Source organism: Parus major, chromosome 10 (genome assembly GCF_001522545.3).
Source record: "Parus major isolate Abel chromosome 10, Parus_major1.1, whole genome shotgun sequence".
Lineage (NCBI taxonomy): Eukaryota > Metazoa > Chordata > Aves > Passeriformes > Paridae > Parus > Parus major.
In genome coordinates, this window is record NC_031779.1 from 601524 (window position 1) to 623227 (window position 21704).

The 21704-nt window shown below is 46.5% G+C and overlaps 1 protein-coding gene across 3 annotated transcripts in view; it reads left to right on the forward strand.

Moving 5' to 3' along the window:
• The window catches only part of CSNK1G1 (casein kinase 1 gamma 1), a 95518-nt gene that overhangs the window by 63393 nt on the left and 10421 nt on the right, over nucleotides 1-21704 (forward strand). For all 3 annotated transcript variants that reach the window (XM_015639388.3, XM_015639390.3, XM_015639389.3), the window contains exons 6-11: nucleotides 4950-5101; nucleotides 10668-10902; nucleotides 13154-13239; nucleotides 15205-15289; nucleotides 16533-16681; nucleotides 18277-18381. In XM_015639388.3, the coding sequence (XP_015494874.1) occupies nucleotides 4950-5101; nucleotides 10668-10902; nucleotides 13154-13239; nucleotides 15205-15289; nucleotides 16533-16681; nucleotides 18277-18381 (812 nt within the window). The remainder of the gene's footprint in view (nucleotides 1-4949; nucleotides 5102-10667; nucleotides 10903-13153; nucleotides 13240-15204; nucleotides 15290-16532; nucleotides 16682-18276; nucleotides 18382-21704) is intronic.

Consider the following 21704-nt stretch of genomic DNA (forward strand, 5'->3'; position numbering starts at 1 on the left):
AAAATTTTGTAAAAATAAACTTTCTGCTCTGAATGAGAATTTTGTGACAATCTACAGCACATTCATCAGAGCCTCTTTAAAACCACCCAGAACTTCGTGTGCACTGATGCCTCTGGTGTGTGTCTGCATCTTTTGCAGTGAGAAAGAGTTCTTGCTGCCCACACAGAGTGTGGGTTTGCATCAAGCATCAGCCCTTTGCTGGGCCTTCGATTGCTCCCCGCTCCCTCTGTCTGTGGGTGTGGAATTTGGGGTCCTTCAGAAGTGTCTTCCCCCTGCAACAGAGCTCAGTGTCAAAACCTGCATGAAGAGACAGTCTGAATTCTTCCTTAATTCTTGAAATTGAAGACAGCATCTCTATTTGGCTGCACCTCATCAAAGGGCAGTGGAAAACAACTCCCCATGGGAGCAAAAACCATGGGTGGGTCAGAAACTACCAGTATTGATGACAAGCTCTGGATGTTTCCTGGTGATTTGCTGTATGGGGATGTGGCACTTGTCCTTCCATTGATGTAGATGCCACGTGCAGCTTCCTGCACTTGCTCCCTCGTTCCTCCCTGGGTGTATTTTACTTGCTGTTGATGAGGTTTATTCATAGCCTCTCGTGATGCTCACACAGAGCCTCAGGCCAGGCGCTCTTCCAGTGCAAGTGGGCTCTGCTTCCTGTGCCTTCCATGAAGGGCAGGTGCTGCAATCTCTGATTTCCCCTGGGCATAACCCTAGATTGGCATCTCTTCCCATTGCCATTTCTTAACAGTCCTGGAAATGGCTTTGGAATGTGTGTGTGCCTGAACTAATGTGGTTTTTTGGAGTATGTTGGATGTCTGAGGAGTTTTGTGGCTGTTAGTCACACTGTAAAACACGGCAGCAAGATAACATTACTGGAATCATCCAGGACACTTGATCTTGTGATGGAAGTTTCTGAAAAGTGTTGTTCCAGGTGTTAATCCAGCCCAGATGAAGCCCTCTGGAAGAGAAGGGATCCTGCTCCTTGTTACTGCTGCCATCCTTGTGTTCGAGCTCAAGCCAAGTGTTTTTTGGCTTGATCCATCATACTGCTGAGCCACAGAGCGTGAGGAAGGATGGGAAAGTCCCTTTTGGTGGCAGCCCAGGAGCAGTGAGAGTTCAGCATTCCCAGAAAGCAAGGCCAGTGTCGGGAGTGTGGGGAAATCAAAGATTTGGGTTTTTGGCTTTGATGTCTGCATTTGCTCTCATTCCAGCAGTGATGCTTTAATCTACAAAATGCTTTGCTAGGTTTTCGCTGTGCTCAGCTTGAATTTCTTCCAAGACATCACTGCTGAAATAGCAGAATTTGCCTGTGGATTCCAGTGCAGCAATCAGTCTGTGTTTATTGGGGTGATAAACTTCCTGTGAGAGTGAGGGTGGAGTGGGCCTTTTCCATGTAGCTGAGCCAAATCACTCAGCAGCGAGACCAAAGCCGTTAAGGAAATTGAGATGATTTCTGCTTGCAGCAGTCTCTGCTGTAATAAACTGGTTTTTCTCCAAAGGAGAACCTGCACGTATCATGCTTGTATTTTCTTCCCTTAGTGTATTGCTCTTGTTTGATACCATGGAGAAATTCCTAGTTCTGATGTGGTTTCATGCATTAATTGCATTAAGCAGATCATGGTCTGTACTTTGAGTGTTGAGTTTGTACCTTTGAAGCCTCAGTATGAGACTGCTCTGCTGGTGGCTTTTCATCCCACAGTCTCTGAATTCAGAGCTGCTCACCTATAGCATGACACCGTGGCTTTGTGTGACCTTTCCAGTCCTCTCCCAGTGCGATTACTCTCCATTAAAAACCTCAACTCCAACTGCCAAGGCAAAAAAATCCTTTTTCCTCCATCAATCTCTTTAGTTGCCAACATCCTTCTTAAGTATTTACGGATCTGCTGGTGATATTTATGGAGTTCTTGTGGTTCACTGGAACAACAGACTCAGCACCAGGACACGATGCTTTTCACTGAAACACCCAAGCTACGTCATAAATTAGGCAGATGAGACAAAATCAAATTTTATGCAGATTTTCTTAGGCTGACCCTTTTTACTGTTCAGAATGGCTCTGGAGCTGCCTGTATCACATGTTTCTTCCAGTCTTATGTGCCAACAGCCTTTAATGTGTACATTAAGTTCATCTTTCTTCTTCCCAAAAAAGATGGTGAATTTTTGAGTGAGCTGAGGATGTGTTGCACCAAGTCCCTCCCAATAACTAGTGTGGATCTGGGGATCCTTGGCTTGGGCTGGGAGCTCCACAGGGCTCATCAGGACACATCTGGCTCTGGAAACCAGAGAGATGTTACAGCAGCTTTATCCTGGCAAAGGCAAGAGGGAAGTCCTTGACTGCAGAGCTGGCAGTCAGGGAAAACCCTCAGGGAAAAATCAAACCCTAAAAATACGCCTGAAGCCAATGATACCTCCTGCATTCTGATATTTAGGATGATTTTTTTATGTTTTTCACTGAGGCCTCACCTTGTCAGAGTTCCCACAGAAAGCAGAGCCTTCCTGAGGCTTTAAGATGAAGAGGGTACTCCAAGCCCTTGGCTGTAAGCTCTGAGTAGGTAGAGCTGAAGGGATTGGGATCCCAGAGAGCACTAAGTAGTGTTGCTTCCTTCCCTACATGAAATTCTCACTTTTTGGGACTTGCTGCTTTTTATGCCCAGTAGGAAATTCATTTTATTTTCAATGCTTGCTCCTTACCGAGTGAGGCTGTGTAAAAGTTCTCATCTGGCCCTGGTCTGGGAACAGGATCCTTCACCTTCCTTAAGAGCCTTTCTGCAGTTTTATTCTCCTGCATACCTTAGTTAGCAGAGTTCTAATCCTAATTCCTTCCTCAGTTCCACTACTTGAGACTTACAGAAATTGTGGTGGAGGTACTCATTGTCTATCTGTGTCTAGAATCTATAAAGGGCTCAGATTTAAACTTTGCTTAAAATATTCTGTTACTTTCTTATTCTTTATTATTATTCTATTATTCTCTAAAAATAGAGATGCTGATCTTGGTGTTAGAGGTGACTTTGTAGGTAAGTCCTCATCAGACTTTGCTGTAAACCCAGTGGCTCACCATGAGTCACTTCAAGAGCTGTTGCAATTATTCCAGCCTTCAGCACTAAGCTGATGACATTAAATTGCCATTTGTGTTGATTTGGGGATATTTGAAAGCGTCCTGGAGCTGCCTGGATCATATCCCATTATTGTTTGGCTTTCTGAATTGCTTCTGCATCAAACCATCCTGTGTTCCTAGAGGACTTAATGACTGTTACTGCTTCCTAAAGCATGGAGCTCTGTTAGGAGCCTCCCAAACCTCCCAGGTTGGGTCAGTTTTACATGGGACAAAACACTGGTTAGACAGGGAATTCCTGCAATACTCTGTAATATCCCGTTAATGCATCCTGATGACAGATTCCCTGAGCATGTGAATGAATGAGATTAATACCTTCCTCAGGTAATCTTTGTGGAACTGCACTTTGTTCTTTTGGAGCAGTACTTGGGAGCACAAGTTCTGTGATATTTAAGCTTTAGTAATCTCAATGCTGGATTTGTTACGTTGCTGGCAGGTTGCAGAGATCCCAGTTAGGGTGGATTAATGGGCTTTCCCTAAATCTGGAGTAGGACACACACTTGTTGTGTTGCTGGTGCACTCTAGCCTGAAATGTTTCACTGCCTGAGAAGCTCACAGAGCCCACACCAAACTGTGCACCTAATTAGTTGAGTATTTTGCTATATCTAACATTGATCCAATGCAAATCCACGTGTGTGCCTGCACTTCTTTAAAACATGCCATAAAATGAATAATCACAGTGCTTTCAGGTCCCATGCACTATAATTTATGGATCTCTGGGATAAAAGACTGCACACAAAGCAGTGCTCCCCGTGCTCAGCTTTTACACTGAAATAGCAGGACTCTGTATCTTTGGGCATTCAAGCAAATATTTTGTTTTGATATAAGACAAAGCCCTATATTTCAAAACAAAACCTTTCTGTTGTGTTTTGGAGTTGCTTATGAGGTGTAGACTGGAATTACATAGATATTTAAACATGTTACCCAGCCCAGCACTGACACTGGGACACCAAGTGCTGGTGCAGGTGCTGATTAGCAAAATGAGCAGTTGGAGCTGCACTAAATTCCTCCTGTATGGGCTGCTGTGGTTTCCTTTTTGACCCAAAGGTAATTCCAGGAGTGCTGTGCAGTTCTTTGAGTCTTCCAACATCAAGGCTGTCTTTTTCCCTTTCCTTCTGATGCCTTTCAGAAAGCTGATCCACCCAAAACTCCCCTGCCAGCTGAGTATCAACACTGTACTCCCACAGAGCAGTCTGTTGGGTGGGAAGATGAGCTCTGGCTCCGATGTTGATAGCTGTGTGAGTGCACATATGCTAATGACCATGATCATCTATTTTTGTGTGGTGATTGGTCAAAATTTAAAACTTTTCCCTATTTTAAAGGAAAAGTTTTTTTTTCCTTTTTACCGAGTGTAAACTTTGTGTAAGGTTGTGCTGAAAAACAAGGACTAGGTGTCATGTTTGGTGACAAAGCAGCCCTTTTTTGACCATGCTTCATTTTGTCCAAGGACTGTCATCTTCCTGATGGCTCCAACAAGTGCCAGCCCACATCTGGGGCTGTTCTCTGCCTGGTGTTCAGTGGAACACAGGGAACTCTGTGTCTTGTCCCCTAAATCCAAGCCTTTAAGCTGCCAAAGCTCAGTGCTTTCAGGTGGTCTTGTTAATTGCTCTGAAATGCATTTGTCTGCCCAAGGGTGTAGCTGAGCAGAGCCTGCACTGGTTTGCCTTTGGTTCAGTCACAGTTTGTGCTGGAACTTATTTCCTTGCTGGGCAGCATCGGAGAGAATACTCCAGGAGCGACAATAAAACTGTGCCTAACAAAAGGTGTGCATGCAGGGGGAGGGGAATTAACTTCGTCCCATTGACTGATTCCAGTTCTTTTCCTATTTTTCCAGCTGAAGGGCTCCCCCAGGTGTATTATTTCGGACCTTGTGGAAAGTACAATGCCATGGTCCTGGAGCTGCTTGGTCCAAGCTTGGAAGATCTGTTTGACCTCTGTGACAGGACGTTCACTCTGAAGACAGTGTTGATGATTGCCATTCAGCTGGTGAGTGATGGGCAGGGCCCTGCCCTGGCGACTCCTTGGCTGTCCAGCCATCCCAGGGTTGGCACAGGGTAAGGGTCAGGGCTGAGAGAATCTTCTCCCATCATAGTATCACCGCATGGTTTGAGTTGGAAGGAACCTTCAAAGATTTAATCCCACCCTCCTTGCCACAGGCAGGGACACCTTCCACTATCCCAGGGTGCTCCAAGCCCCATCCAACCTGGCCTTGAACATTTCCAGGCACGAGGCAGCCGCAGCTTCTCTGGGAAACCTGTGCCAGAGCCTCACCACCCTCACATTCTTTCCAATATCCCGTCTAACCCTGTGTCCTGTCCCTTGTCCAAGGTCCCTCTTCATCTTTCTTACAAAAGAAAACTTCTGAGGTGAGAGGGACTCCTGCCTCTGAAGGGAAGGTCAGATTATGTTTATGAGAAGCTGGCTCCCTGTGCAGCAGAACCAGTGAAGCTGGATTCCTACGGACTTGTGCCCCTGCAGGTCCCTGCCCCAGTACCTGCCCGAGCTCCCTCCCTCTGTTTGGACATTCCAGGAACATCACATTTCTCACCCACTCCGTGGGACACAGCACCCTCCCACACTCAGAACCTACCAGTTCTACTGGTTTGGTGCTCCTGGCTGCCCATAGACTGGAGCCTCATGGGGCAATGGGAGCTCAGCCCTCCTCAGCCAAAATACCAGCATTTGAGAGCTCTGCCTCAGTCAAAATTGGCCAAAAATTTGGTCAGTGAAATGGGTTTAAAGTACTGACACTTGGAATATAATAGTTCTATGAACAAAATCACAGAGCTTTTAATGTACCTGAAAAGGAAAGGAAATCGAGCTGGAAGGGATCGAGGCTTGGATGTGGATTTGTGTTAAAAAGGAACAATGAGAAAGCTGAACATACTAAATGCAGTGTGGAAACTTCCACCAGTCAGTGGGGACAGCCAGTCAATTTGGCTTTTCTGGTTTTCAGACTGGTTTGCAGATTCTCCAGTATCTAAATACCTGCAGATCTCCAGATCTTGGATAGCTGCTCCTTGGGATCACCCAGATACTCCACAGCAGAGTTGGGATTGTATATTCACACTGAAAGCTCCACAGATAGGAGCATGATAGGGAAGAGGATATGTAAGGGATGAGGAACACAGTACTTTCCAGATAAACTGAAGTTTGAAGTTTCCATTTCTCAAATGGAAATCTGAGGTCAGAAATGCAGAAGTTTGAACAGCACCTGCCTGGTACTAAGGCCTCCCACAGCAGACCAGTCAAGCTCTTTGGTTTTGAATGTTTCTTTATCAATGGAAAACCAATTTATAGTATTGGCTTTGATTAAATCAAGTGACAACAGCTGACAAAGCCTCAGATATAGCTGTGTGACCTTTAGAGAGAAAATAAAAATATGTAAATTCATTCCCAAGGGATTTCTGGGGAAATCAAGATTGTCACAGCCATGGTTGCTGCCTTTTGCCAAGTCCCAGGGCTGCAGCTCAGCTCTGGGCTTGGATGTTCTTCACTGGCATCACCTGTTGATCTTGTGGCCAGGCTGCAGCTCACTGGGGCACTGCTGCCAGTTGGAAAACACATGCTGATGCTTATGCAGGGGAACAGCAAAAGCAGTCAGAAATGGAGGAGCAGATGTTCTCTGGAGGGATCAGATGCTCCTTTGGCCATGGGGAGATGTTGTAGGGCCTTCTCAGTCTCCTCAGGGAGATTACACAGAGTGTGCACATTTAAGGAGACAGATTCAGCATCTTCAGGTGTGCCCCATCACCTGGCCCTGGGAAAAGTGTTTTCCAAAGGGGCTGGCACTTACTGCTCAGATGAAATGAAAACCCTTAGCTCCAGCCACAAGGCTTTAGGCAAGATTGTCCTTCTCCCACACTAAATGATTGCAGTCACTGTGTCACGGTCCAGTGTGAGACACATCAGAAAGGAAAGCTGGACTCTCAAACTCCTTGGGTTCACATCCATGAATTACATTTTGTTCTTGCTTCTGACCAGCCAAGTCTGCTTAAGCTGCTGTGATTCTAACCATGGGCATTTGCCCCCTGATCTTTCTCCTCTTACTTAAGGATGATCCCCATGTCTGTTGGAGCATCCAGTCCCATAGTCAATTTTTAGCCAGAGACATCCTGGGAAGATATTTTTTAATATGTATTTCAGCTTGGCTTGTGTGAATGAGCTCGACAGGTTGCAGCATCGCAGGACTGGGGGTGGATCCTTTACAGATATTAGAAGAAAGAGGAGTTTCTCTAGGAAAAACAAGGGCAGTGTCTCTTAGGAAGTGCCACATGGGATTACAGAAGAATTCAAGCATAGTTTTACATCAGGAAGGCTCTCCTGGCTGAGGGTGAGAGGGACTGGATGACAATGAGTCTTTAAGAAAGACAGCCTGTTTGGGAATTGTTCAGACTCGATCTGCTTCCTCCATACTCCACATGCAGCTGAAGACATCCAGTAGATCAGATCCAGCGGGTGAAGCTCCTGAACAAAGCCAAGCTTGGCAATTAAAATGTGGTCACTATGTTATCCCTGCAGCCCATAAATTCGTGGAGAATAGTTTTTTATTCAGATTTCTGTTTTTCACTCTTGGCCAGGTCCAGCCTGTATGATGCTCACTGACAGTTTACAGCAAGCTCTGTTGTGCCACTCAAAAATACTCTGGATGTGTTCTGGATCAAGTTGTGGCAAGATGGTTTTCTATCGGTGACCATCAGAATTGTCTTTGAACAAGATTAATTTCATTCTCTGCTGGTCTGACCTATATTTAAGCAGGTGATGTGTGGAAGAAAGGCTCAAATTTATCAGGAAGGTCTAGAGATGGAACTGCTGTCAGGATCAGCCTGTTAAGAGCTACCTTTCTGGGAGAAGATTTGTTATATTTGCTGCCTTGGCAGGAGTAAGGCGAATGAAAGCACAGGTTGCTTTGGCACCTGCTAAATGTCACGATATCCTCTCATTTCTCCACCGTAGCACAGGGGTCCTGCTGTGTGCCAAGGGATTCTCCCCCCTCCTAAGGGTTCCTCTGACATCTGAAATGGAGATTAATGGCTCCAAGCATGGACTCAGCTGGCCGTGGTCATGGAAATCCCTCTGTAATTCACTCTTACGTGTACGGGAGCGTTCCCGTGCTCGCTGTTTTTCCAGTGGTAGAGCAATTCCAAGTTAGCCCCAGTTCCACGAGTGGTTTCTCTGCCCCTGAAAGAATGAATTCGGAGTGTTTGAGCCTGTAGTTCAAACCCAAAGGAGTAGGCACTGCACCTCTACATCCAGCACATTTCTGAAGTGGGAACTCTACTTCCCCTCTCCTTCAGCCACACCATGGGTTTGATGCCGAGGTTGTGTGTGTGCTCAGGCAGGGTCTGGAAGGGAAATGCAGCCCAGACACTCCACGTCACAGCAGCCACAGGCAGGGAGAGTGTCTGTCAAGGTGAATAAAGCATGGAAGCTACTCCAGGAAACATCTTTTTGACTCGGGGAGCGTCTTTCAGCTGCCGTGGCTGAGCAAAGCTCTCCAGCATGAAGCGTCCTGGTAGGTGGAAGTAAAGAAGGAGTATGAAAGACCCCACAGCAGCTATGTGTGTGTGTGGTGGAAGCAAAAAAGGCAGGGGGGAGGAAAAAAGGCAGGAAAATAAGTACTCTTGGGTGCTGCTGAAGCATATTGGCTCATCTGACACCTCAGCTGTCCAGGTTGTTGTCCTGCCTGCTGCAACTTGCTGAGAGTTTTTAAAGAAGAAAAGAATGGCCCCTTTTCAGGTTCTCTAATTGCTGTTGGGATTTCAACAACTGAGCTGCTCTGGTAGCAGGAACAAATCAAATGAGCCAGTCAGGCTCTGCTTGGAAGCTTGTTATGTGTGGAGAGGCAAGGAAGCTCTTTGTTTCACTTTCAAGGGTTGCATCTTCATTTGAATTGCCTCTCAACATGGCTTTTTGTCTCACAACCTGCTGCTGTGTCCTGTAGGTGATTCAAAGTGTGAAGAATGACTGAAGAGCATCTGCTCTTCTCTGCACCAGCCAGTAATTGATTGGAAACAATGGCTGTTAGCCGTGAAACCCATTTTCTCGGCACATTGGAATCAATCACTGCGTTGAGGAGAGGGAGCAGCAGCACGTGCTGCTCCCTTCTTTGAAGAGTCTTTGAATAAATTCTATTTTTTAAGCCTGATTCACCTGCAGCCAATTTTTTCCTGTCTGCTGCCCTCTCTGTAGAGCTGTTTATTTTATAAGAAGGGATGCCCCCTCCTGCCTGCTGCTTCTTTCCAAGAGGTGGAAATGCAGCAGATTTTCCTTTAAAAGAAGGTGCATGGTAAGGGCCTGGGAGTGCGATGGAGGATCACATGCTTGTGGGCATTTAAAACCAGGTGTGGGTCCAAGATCTGTGAAAGGAAAGAGGTCTCGGTTTTCCAGCTGGGAATGTGTCTGGATTCAGTGAGAAATCCAGGAGCAGGCAGGGTCTGCCAGCCCAACAAAGTGAGCAGGGGGGTTGATGGGGGTCCCTGCTTTGCTGGGGGAGAGGGAGAGCTGGCTCAGTGACCCAGAGACTGCAGAGCTTTTTCTCCAGAATCCAGACGGGGGGGTGACCAGCTGGTGACCCTCACCCTGGATGTCCTGTCCCCTGCAGCAGTGTGGCAGTGACCTCTGGGGACTGAGGCTCCTTTGCACTCCTTGAGTGCAAAGCTGGGACTTGGTGGGGCTTTGCAGAGGTTTAGTGGCATTGCTGGCTCACAGATACCTGGGTCAATCCCAATAGCCTTTCCAAAGAAGTATCTTGTTTAAGTTACTGTGCCCTCTGTCATGCAGGGCAGCTGCGAGCAGGACAGCCATAAACATAAATGTGTGTTCATTTGAAATATAAAAAGGCAGTTAAAGGTAATAAATGAAATGAAATTGGAACTATTTCCAGTTGGAATCATCTCCTAAGTGGAGGACCCAAAGGAGAACTGCTTGACAGCCTGTTCAGACATCACCTGCAATATGTTTGGTTTCAAAAGCAATTTTAATTATGAACTTCTGAATAAGTTGTATTGTTAGAGGCACTCCATCACCTCAGAAGTGGGGTTCCTGCTCTTTCACCTTCCCCTTCAGTCAAACTTCCAGAAAAATGTTAGTCAAAAGCTGGAAAACATTCCAGCTACTCCTAGTTGACAGCAATGAGATTAATTATTATTTTAGTCAGCTCTGAAGATCGTAAAGCTTCTGCCTGCCCAAAAATCCCCCTCTATGAGGAATCTGGCATGTCTTAGACAACATATGGGTTGAGGGAGGAAGGTGGTAAGACACAGAGCAACAGGGGAAGGCGGTGGGCAAGGGAAGAGCTCTTGGTAACTGGTTTAGTATGTTTAAAATCAATACAAAAAGGCTGCTGCAGCTCCCCGTGGCACCCTGCCAAGAGCTGCATCCCAGCGGTAAAGCCTCAGAAACAGCCTTTGCCATTTCCCTGGGAATAAAGCAGGGAGCACAGCATGATAGCCTTGGAAAGGAGGGGATGGCAAATTCCTCTTGCAGCTGTGCTGGGAGCCGGAGTTGTGCTCACAAGTAAGGCTTTAACGTGTCCCTCGTGGTTTCGCAGATCTCTCGGATGGAGTACGTGCATTCCAAGAACCTCATCTACCGCGATGTCAAGCCGGAGAACTTCCTCATTGGCCGGCAGGGCAATAAGAAGGAGCACGTCATTCACATCATAGACTTTGGATTGGCCAAGGAGTACATTGACCCGGAAACCAAAAAACACATTCCCTACAGGGAGCACAAGAGTCTCACTGGAACAGCGAGATACATGTCCATCAACACACACCTTGGCAAAGGTTTGTCTGCGTGGAGGGAGCTTACAGAGTGTCCTCTGGGCTGGAAAAGCTCTCTCGGGTCATTGAGTCCAACAGCTGAGCAGCACTGCAATGTTCACCACTAAACCATGTCTCCAGGTGCCACATTCACACATTGTATGAACACTTCCAGGCATGGAGACTCCACCACTGCCCTGGGCAGCCTGTTCAATCCTTGACAACCCTTTCAGTGAATTATTTTCTCTAATATCCAACCTAAACCTTCCCTGGTGTTGCTTGAGGCTGTTTTCTCTTGTTCCTTTGCTCCCTGGGAGCAGAGCCCAACCCTGCCCCCGCTGCCACCTCCTGTCAGCGAGTTGTGGAGAGCCAGGAGGTGCCTCCTGAGCCTCCTTTTCTCCAAGCTGAGCCTCCCCAGCTCCCTCAGCTGCTCCTGGTGCTCCAGCCCCTTTTCTCTACACATTACAGCTTGCCATTTGAATCCTGTAGACCTCCCATAGCATCTTGGCTCAGCACTCTTGCACCCTTCAAGCTATTTGTGAACCTCCCAGTACCGTTTGTGTTATGTGGCTTATTTTTTTTCCTCCACTCCTTTGAGGAATTGAGCCAGCTGAAATGCTGGAAGCCTCATAATTACAGTTTTTATTAGGAGCTAAATAACTGGGAGCAGCCCTGCACTGATAAAGAACAAGCAGGCAGGCGGTGATTGCTGCACTGGATGATAGACAAATAGATTTTTATAGCACAGCACTGTCCCAGTGCCTTCCAGTTCCAGGTGTTAAAGTTGGAGGTTCCCTGACCTAGTAATTGGTTGGAGAAAATGAACGGTTTAAACTTCCATCTCCTCACTGCTTTTTTTCCTACCAGAAGATTACATTTCTGTGGCTGAAAGGCAAAAACACCCCAAACTTATTAAATGTTTATATTCTGTTAAATCCATACAAGCAGTGAGATAATGGAATATTCTCTAGGAGGCCTCCTAGCATGTTGGCTCCCTGTTGGAGAGCTCACTCTCTTTGGGGAGTAAAGGAGGGATGAGCCTAGCTTCTAATTTTGGAAAGTGAAGAGTCAGGCAGGGATGGAGGAATAGGAGGGCACAGTGGGAGCAGGCTGGGGAGCTGCTGGTGCAGGTGATGCAGAGGGAAGAAGTGTTTGTGTTTGAAGTACATGTGCCTTCCTTAGCACCCATTTCCCACAGGATTTCAGCTCACAGCATGGCTCATGGATCCAGATCAGTTCTGGGGGTGTATTTGAGGGGCTGTCCCTGCCCACAGGGATTGTGAGGAGCTGATGCTTCACTGGTGAGACCAGCCCAGCTGGAATCTGTCCTTTCACATTTCAAACTTAGGAGCCTGACTGCAGGTTTTCTGAGACATAAGTGCACTCAGCCATCTTCCTGGAAGTCCCATCTGCATCACTGCACTAAATTACCCAGGGCATCCTCTTTTTTTCCCCCTTTCTATCAAGGTAACTGCAGGAACTGTGATTTCAGTTCTCTTCTCCTAAGTGTTCCCGCTCCCAGCATCTCCTGCAGGTTAAGTGGCTGATCTGCTCTGGATCATGGAGCATGTTGTTGGGAGTAGGTGGTATTCAGAGGAGGGGAGGCTGTACCAAGTGAGCCCACGAGCTCAGTGAGCCCAAGAATACAGCTCAGCCCAGCCCAGTGTTGCCTCCACATCTGTTGCTCTCTTCTGTCCTCCCCTGGGATTTTGGATACATTTTGGGAGCTTGTTTTAGCTTACTTTGTCCTTTGGCTCCCTGTCCCTTTTTCCCCCTTCATTTATAATGATAACATCTGCATGGCAGCAGCAAGTGTTCCACAGTGCTGGAAGGAGCTATTTTTGATCTGCTCTGATGAGCAGCAGAGGCAATTGGGAAAAGGTTGGCACTGTGCAAGGGTAGATCCCTGCAGCTGGTTGTGAGTATCCCATTCCTATTTAGTCCAGAGGAAATGATCCAGCACCACATAGCACCATTGACCCTGGCAGATCAGAGAATTGGGGCACTGCTTTATTCCTCTGCAGTTAAAAGTTGCTGTTCTACCTCAGGTTGGCATGTGTGTTGTGCGGTTCCCATGTTATCTCATGGCCTCTGGATAATTTTACACATTTTCTAGCTTTCTGAAATGCCTTTTGGTTTTGCACAAGATCTGAGCTGCAGACAGTGAGTGGACATCCCTGTGGTACCTTTATCTCAGATACAGGTGTGGCTGCTGCTGAGATCTCAGAGCCATTTCTGCTTCTGCAGCAATAATTTGTCATCTCTTCTCTTTTAGAGCAAAGTCGTCGAGATGACTTGGAAGCCCTTGGCCATATGTTCATGTATTTCCTCCGAGGCAGCCTGCCCTGGCAAGGATTGAAGGTAGGTTTGAGCTTTAGGTTTTGTCCTTTAAAACTTTGGCTAGTCCCTGCCCAAAGGAGAATCCGCTGGGGAAACGTTGGCAAAATGCAGTCAGAAACGCTGTCCTCTGTCTGCTTTGTGTCCTTGAAGCCTAACACCGAGGCATTAATCTTCAGGGAAGATTTTAAGGTAGAAATACATTATTTGGCACTTCAAGTTGCCAAATTAGTACAATTTTGGCAAGAAGGTTGAACAGAAAGACAGGGACAGCAATGAGAGAGCTGTGATTGGAAGCTGCCCCGAACTGGAGCATGACTGGGACACAGTGATTGTTTATGAAATTCCAGTTAACACAATCCCCCAGCTGCATCTGTGATCCGTGTTTATAATGGGAGCAGTTTGATGGGTTTAGATGCACAGATGGACTTCATCTTGAAAAACTGGTTTTCTGGCACAAGCATTGGACTTGGCTTCCCTCCAGAGACACTGGACACTCAGTGCTGGGGAGTTTATGAGATGCTGTGTACAATGTGGAGAGCTGCGAGTAATTGAGTTGCCGACTGCTGCCAACATCTATCAGCTGAGCTAACAAGGAGTAAGTCATTTGCTGGCTCCAGAGCTGTTGGAAGCTGCATCTTCACTGCTCCATCACCTCCCTGATGATTAAGCTACTGTGTTCAGCTTTGGAATTGAAGGGAGTGAAGGGACTGTTCAGGTTAGGTTTATCAGGGAAGACAGGAGCTCTTGTTGGAAAAAGGAGCCAAGGCTCTGGATTCAGGAGCTGCTCAGCAGAGCTCTGCAATGGTCAGTGGGTGTAGACCCAGTTGGGTTGATAGACCTTCTTCAGCTGTTTTTCACCACCTATCCAGAGTTGGTCTCAGCTCAGCCTCATCAGGCACATGCCAGAAATGTTGGCAACTGCTTATAAAAGCCAAAAAGGGTTTTTCAAGCATAAAAGGGATTGTGAAAGAAATCAGTCTCTCTCTGATTTTATGTCCACGCCTCTTTGTAAGTGTGTTATTCTAGTACGTATTTTCCTTCTGGCTTAGTTGAACTCATCTGCTTTAAATTAATCCTGTAAATTATTCTAAAATAATTCCAAGTTTATACAAAGTTCTACAAAAGTTCCTCAGTTGAGTGCTGAACTTGATAAGAATTAATTGACTCCTTTTTGAGGTCCAGGGCAAGCACGGACTCTCCAGCTGGATTTAGAATGTGGCATCTTTGCCCTTCTAGGTTTCCCTACACTCTTGGTCTGTACTGTCAGGGCTGTACCTGCAGAGAATGTCTACAGTGCTAATTGTGCTGCTGCCAGGTCTAATTGACATATTTTGAAATGGAGGCAAGAAACCTCACTTTTAGGGTGCCAGCTGGAGCAGAGTTCTCTGCCTCACGTTGATTTAGGTGGGCAATCCAACTGCAAATGGTTTAATTTCCTTGTTGACCAGATATGAAACCAGTGCTGAATGATGGATGGTTTGGAGGTGAAAGGAAAGGCTGTGTGGGAGCAATCTGGGACTTGGGAGAAGTGGGACTGTTGTAGAGTCATTATCAAAGTGGTAACATCCTGTTGCACAGCAGAAAACCCAAATTGCTGTGCAGTGGGTCTCTTCTGCAGTTGTTTGTGAAGGCAGCTCAATGGCCCTAAGCCTGGGATGTGCCATCACAATTCATGCACCTTTATTTCCTCCTCCCATGAAACTTCCTCTGCACAGTCCTCAGGACTGGGCTGTGAGAAATGAGCCACTAATAAGGGTCCTGCCTTTCATCAACAAAGATGTTTTGAACATCCTTGGATGTTCTCTGCCAATAGCCTTTGAAATATTCCTGCTGCTGTAGTCGAGGATGAAGTTCAGTTACAAGTAACATCTCCTGATGTCACCCAGAATGGGCAATTAAAAACCTTGTTTTTCTTCCCATACAGCATGTCCTTTCTCATATGGTTGAACTCTTTCTCCACAACTGTTTTGTCTTTGTGCACTGCAGGCTGACACCTTAAAAGAGAGATATCAGAAGATTGGGGACACAAAGAGAAACACTCCGGTTGAAGTTCTCTGTGAGAACTTTCCAGGTAAAGCCCTGATGGGATCATGTGAGTGCAGCTGGAGGTGGCCATCCCTTGTTAAATAGGATGGGCCTGAGCTCCTCTGTCAGAAGGTGTTGGATGATGTGTATCCATCATGTTGTTCCTCAGGCTGGCATAAACAGGAGCTGCTGCTATAAATTAGCAGCACCTGGGGTCTCAAAATGAACAAAACTCTTCTCATCAAGGAGGCTGGACAGTGCTCAAGGGCCTTGTATGCCTGCTTTACCTCTTGGCTTCCTTCCAGAAGAGCTCCTCTTTACTTTCCCTCTCCCAAATGACCATGTTGGAACCACTGAGTTAATTCTTTTCCAAATGGAAGGTTTTACAGGTGTTGCAGGTGTAGGTGGCCAGCTTTGAAGATGAGATGGTGTGTCTGTCCATGAATTCCACCTTCTGGGAGCAGTTTTAAGGAGAGTGTTACTAATGTGTGCTTCTAGCCAAGCCCAACACCTGATCTCCAGTTAAACAGACCCTGGAGGTGGGAGAGCAGGGTACAGAGTTAGCACCTTCCCCAGGGTCCCCTGGCCACAGGGTGGACTTGGGAGGTTTTGTGGAGGGGTTCTGAAGTCCTGACACCAGGGAGAGCACCCACAATTAATCCCATTCCTCTAGGAGCTGCTGTGCCACACAGCTCTTTCTCAGCATGAGGAGCAGCAAGCCTGGACATGAGTTTCTTCGGCTCAATACTCTGTGCATGCCAAGTGCAACCCAGATGCAGGAAAGCAATTAATTAACACCAAACCCTGGCCTGTAAATTAACCCTCTTCAGGTAAATTAACCTTAGAGCCTCCCCCTCTAGTCTAGTTTTGAATATTCAGGTGCTGCCAATGTAATGATGGGACACCTTCCACTATTCCAGGATGCTCCAAGCCCCGTCCAGCCTGGCCTTAGACACTTTCAGGGATGGGGCAGCCACAGCTTCTCTGAGCAACAGCATTCTAAATGCCTGTGAGCAGTCTGCTGTCAGGTTCAGTGAGTTTATTTCTAACTGCTTATTTTTATACAAATATATAAACTAAATCAAGGTGTGAAAGTCAGATTTGAGCAGAGGTGGGATTTCCATCTTTGTTCAAGAAGTGTTTGAATTTTTTTGTTGAGGACTGTTACTGAAAACCATGACTTGTAGGAGAACAGCCAGAGGTAGCGCTGGCAGCCCAGACATTGGTTTCTAACAACTCATTGGGAAGATTGAGGATAAAAGCTGCTGCTTTTTCCCCTTTTCCAACAGAGGAGATGGCCACGTACCTCCGCTATGTCCGGCGGTTAGACTTCTTTGAGAGACCAGACTACGATTACCTACGGACCATCTTCACGGAGCTGTTTGAAAAGAAAGGCTACACCTTTGACTATGCCTACGACTGGGTTGGCAGGCCAATTGTGAGTTGTTCCTGCAAAATCTCATGCCTTGCCTTCCAGGTGCTGCCTCCCCACCATTGCCTTTTTGTTCCCAATAATCCAAATTAATGCCAGTGAGTTTAGGATCAAACCTTTCAGTGCTCAACACAATGAGATGTCCTGATGTGTTCAGGGGGTTCTTGCAGTGCCTCAAAGTTTTCCTGATGGGCAGAGGCCCCATCCCACCTCTCTGGATATTTAAGCCTCATTTTCCTATTTGTGAAAATGAACATGATGAGACTGAATTCCCTCTAGTCTAGCACAGGATTGGTGACCAGTGTCTAAAATCCATTTTAAAGCAGGAGAATCACAGAAACCCCTTATAATGGTCACATTCCCATCTAAAAGGTACAGGAGATCAAGGCTGGGTCCTGATGGATGTTCGATGAACAGTAGAATCCCAGAATGGTTTGGGTTGGAAGGGATCATAAAGCCTACTTTGTTCCAACCCCCTGCCATGGGCAGGGACACCTTCCACTAACCCAAGATGCTCCAAGCCCCGTCCAGCCAGGCCTTGGACGCCTTCCAGGGGTGAGGCAGCCACAGCTTCTCTGTGCAACCTTGCCAGAGCCTTACCACCCTCACAGGGAGGAACTTCTCACAAATATGTAATGTAAACTTGCCCTCCTGAACTCAGAATATCTTGGAGGACACTCAGAGGCTGAACCAGCTCTGTACAGTACATGGCAAGGAAAAGTGGCAGAAACCAAGTTCCATTTAGCAGTTCCATGACTCTGTGTGGACCATGACCCTGATCTCATTGCATCACTTTTTATCATCAAAATCCAGTTAAACTCAGGAAGACCTTGGCCAAAGGATGTGTCATGGGGAGATACGGTAGAAGAATCTAACACACTTTATTTTGGGTCATTCTGCTCTCGACCCACCCCAAAGACCAGTGATGACATCTGTAAATGAACTGTCACTGTCAGATCAAATGCCATCAGTGCTAAACTTGGTACCACTGCTGGTGCTTTACTGTCCCAACTATATTTAGCATTCCCAATACTTACTGTGCTCAACAGAGTTCCTAAGAAATCATTCCCTTTGTGAATCAAGATTTTCCTTCATTTTCCTTTAATTACAAAGGCAGTTGATAAAGAGCACCTTGTAAGACAAGCGTGCTATTGCTGACAACCACAGTGGTTGCCATGGAGATCTCGATGTTGGGAGCAGGGATTATGACTTTGGCGAGAAGAGAGCAGATGAAGCTTTAATTTTAACACGTCCTGTTTCTATGCAAGCGTGATTTTTACAAGTGGTGAGACAAAGGGATAAGGAAAAACAAGTCTGTATATTTTCAGTTGTAATAATTCTGTGTGAGACACACTAGATGTGATCTGACATTGAGACAGGCACCTAAATGTATATTCTTAATTAATTTTTATACAAGACATTTGGTGCTGGTGTCCACCATCAAATTTCATGTCTGTAAATCAGAGATTTTATAGCCCTGTCTGTAGTTCTCCTTGGCTCTTTTGGGCAGTGGTTTGATGTTTTGCTGCTTCCTACTGGCTTGACAAAGCTGTGTTTGTGCATGTCAGGATCTTTGCCCTAACCAACACCTTATTTTCCAGCCTACTCCTGTGGGATCTGTCCATGTAGATTCTGGGACATCTGCAGTGACAAGAGACAGCCACATCCACCGGGATCGACCATCACAACAGGCCCTTCGCAATCAGGTGCATTGCTTGGCTCCTCTCCCAGTTCCTCTGGCACTGGAGAAGCAGAAGCCACATGGCATTATATGGCTTGGGCTGATTCTTGGTCATAGCAAAGACAATTCCTGCATTATTTAGAGATGGTGATTTGGGGAGAATTTTGTCAAAGCAACAGGTTTTTGAAATAAGGTATCAGCCAGTGGAATTCCTCAGTATCATGAGCCAGCCAGAGTCCTGTTTGGAATGGGGTTGTTTTTCTGTAGTTTGTGGGTAAACAGGTTAAGGTCAATCACCAGCCTGGTTAGACTCCCTGACTACCACATTTTTTGAGGTGCTTTTACCCATAGCACATGGACCATGGAGCAGACTGAGAGCTGTGCTGATGGCAGCCTGTTCCCAGGTGCCCTCTGCCCACGGAGCGTGCAGCTGTGACAGGGATGTGTGTCCCAAGAACAGCCTCGTGTCCTTCTCAGAATGTCCAGTTCACAGTGTGAGTGTTCCAGGGCACAAAGGACAGGCAGGGCAGAACCCTCAGGAAGTCATCACAGTCTGGATGAACTGCCATAGGGAAATTGAATTTCCCATTATTTCCTTCCTTGTTGTACTGCTTTGTTGGTGTTGAGAGTTTGGGTTTTCTGTGTTAGCAGAATTTTCAGGCTTTCAGTAGATCTCCAACTGCATCTCCCAGCTGGAGCTGTTGCTGCTCTTATTCCCAGCGAGTGGTTCTGGGCTTGTTCTGCTGCCCCAACCTCCATGTTCTGCTCAGTTCCTCGAGCTAGGGTTTGTGGGTACAGAACTGAGCATGGGCTGTCTGGGCTCAGCCTTCCTGGGCTCTGAATGGTCACAGAGCTAACAGAGGGTAGGATTCATCCCATCAGCTACAGTCCAGCTGCCCCCTCCTTGGGCAGGGTTGCTGTAGGAAGCTGGGATGTTTGCAGCACGTGTGCGCGGAGATTAGTGTGGGCTGGTGTGTGAGCCCTGATGCAGTCATCTACTTTAATAAATTCCCTGATGGATGCAGTGACCCCCTGGTTTTGGGGGGATTGTTCAGCCAGTTTCCTATTGTCCACCTTGACCACAGACCTTCATGTTGTGTATGAGGCATTGTGTTTCCCTGACAGCACAGTGACACCTGGCTTCATTTTCAGGCATTTTAGTTCACAAAGAAATCCCAAAATACACAGGCAGCCTGCAGGCCTTGTTCTTCTGAGCTGCACAGATAGTCCAGTTCTGGATTGCACAGCAGCTTTTGTAATATTTTCACTGAAACATTACTTAGGATGATGAATTATTTAATATAACATGGGGGAAATCAGGTTCTTCTCAACATAACACAAACAACTCTCTTCTGAGGGATGTTCCTTTAAAGTGTTGAGCAAAGCATTTCTCTAAAGGAAAAAGGCAAAAATAAAAAATGTCTCGAGAAGTGAATTGGAGGCCTGGGCTTGGGTCTCCAGATTTAATGGCCTAATTTTTGTTCTTGGGTGTAGTAACTGCAGGTTCTCTCTACCAATATTTGACTCCTAGTAAAGAGGTAATGTGGAATCTCCTCTCTGTAGCTTTTTCCTCTGGAAAGTGGAAGATTTTAATCAAAGATGAGTGAGCTCTTCCCCCACTGTCTTTAGTCTTGCCATGTGATTTGGAAGCTGGTAGCAGGGTGATGAGTGTTAATGGGAACTTGATGCTCCCAAGTTGTATTGGGGAACATTTTGGTTGGATATCGGGAACAGGTTCTTCCCCTAGAGGGTGGTTGGGCACTGAGCAGGCTCCACAAGGAATAGTCATGGCTCGAGGCTGCCAGAGCTCCAGGAGTGTTCAGACAATGCTCTCCAACACAGGGTGGGATTGCTGGCAAGGCCAGGACTTGGACTGATGGGTCTTGTGGGTCCCTTCCAGCTCACAATATAATATTCTGTTCTGTTATGTTCTATTCTGAATTTCATGGCATCACTTCCTTGGTGTCACTCCTTAGGTTGTGTTGGGCTCAGCTCAAGCCAACTTCAGACTGAGTTTGTCACGTACTTGGCTGTAGAGCTAAAAGAGACAAATCTGGCTCTTGTGGCTACTGGAGCCTTTCCTGGAAGTTGGTTCCAGGCTCCCAGGCAGGAGCTCCCAACACTGATGTAGCTTCATTGTCTGGACTAGTCCCTGATATTGTGGAAGAATAGCACTCAATATGTGCTTTCCACTAGCTCATAAAAGTTGCATTTAAATTTTCCAGTTGTTCCTAATCTTGTGAATTACAGCCATTAAAAAATATTCCAAGGGAGATGATTCTTCTTTGAATGTCACCAAGGACAAGAGGTGTGAGCAGCATCTCAGGCTGATGGGAAGAATGTGTAATGAGAATATTTGATAAATGAGATGATCTTAAGGTCCCTTCCAACCCACCCTGATCTGTGACCCTATGACAAAACCACCTCTAGGGAAGTAGCACTTGGTTTTGGTGCCTGCTTGGAAGAGCAGCCCCATGGGTCACTCTGTGAGGCAGGCAGAGCAAAAGGAGCAATAATGGACGTTTTATGGAGGCTTCTCTTGATTCTCCTATTTTTTGCATGTGCTCCTGCTCTAGTTGAGTGGCAATTTACTAGTGATTGTTGAAGTTTATTCTAAGGTTTCTGGAGGTTTCTCCGGGTGCACTTCCACTGCTCACAACCTCAGTTTATTCACTGGAGTATCTTGTTTCCTGGCCAGATCCCTGGTGTCTCATTCAGCTGAGGCCTGAGGCCAACACAGATCTGTTTGTCCCACACTTCCCAGTCTTGGGAAGCATTCTTCCCACTGGTCAGTTGGGTTCAGATGTGCTGAGATCCTCCTGGCTCTTAGGTGAGCACTGGATATGTTGGCATCCAAGCTGGGTGACTGTCTTGGTTTGCAAGGTGTCTGCCAAAGAAGGTGTGAACCTCCTTTGGAATGGAAAAATTATGACCCCCTTCCCTCTAAATCATTATAATTTTGAAATTACGGGGCCTTCAGGCAAAGATACAGGGAAAGGAACAGTAGTTTTTTATTAGTATTTATATGTATGACAAGACAGACAACCAACCCTGGCAGCAACACCCAACAGAACCAGAACCAGTCCTGCCTCTCCCGCAGAACAGAACAGAACAGAACCAGAACAGTACACCAAACAGAGCAGAACAGAGCACTGAACAGAACTAGAAACAGTCCTGGCTCTCCCAGCTGAACAGAACACCGAACAGAACAGAGCACCGAACAGAACCAGAATAGAGCACCAAACAGAACAGGACACTGAACAGAGCCAGAACAGAACACCAAGCAGAACAGAACACTGAACAGAACACCAAACAGAACCAGAACACTGAACAGAACCAGAACAGAAC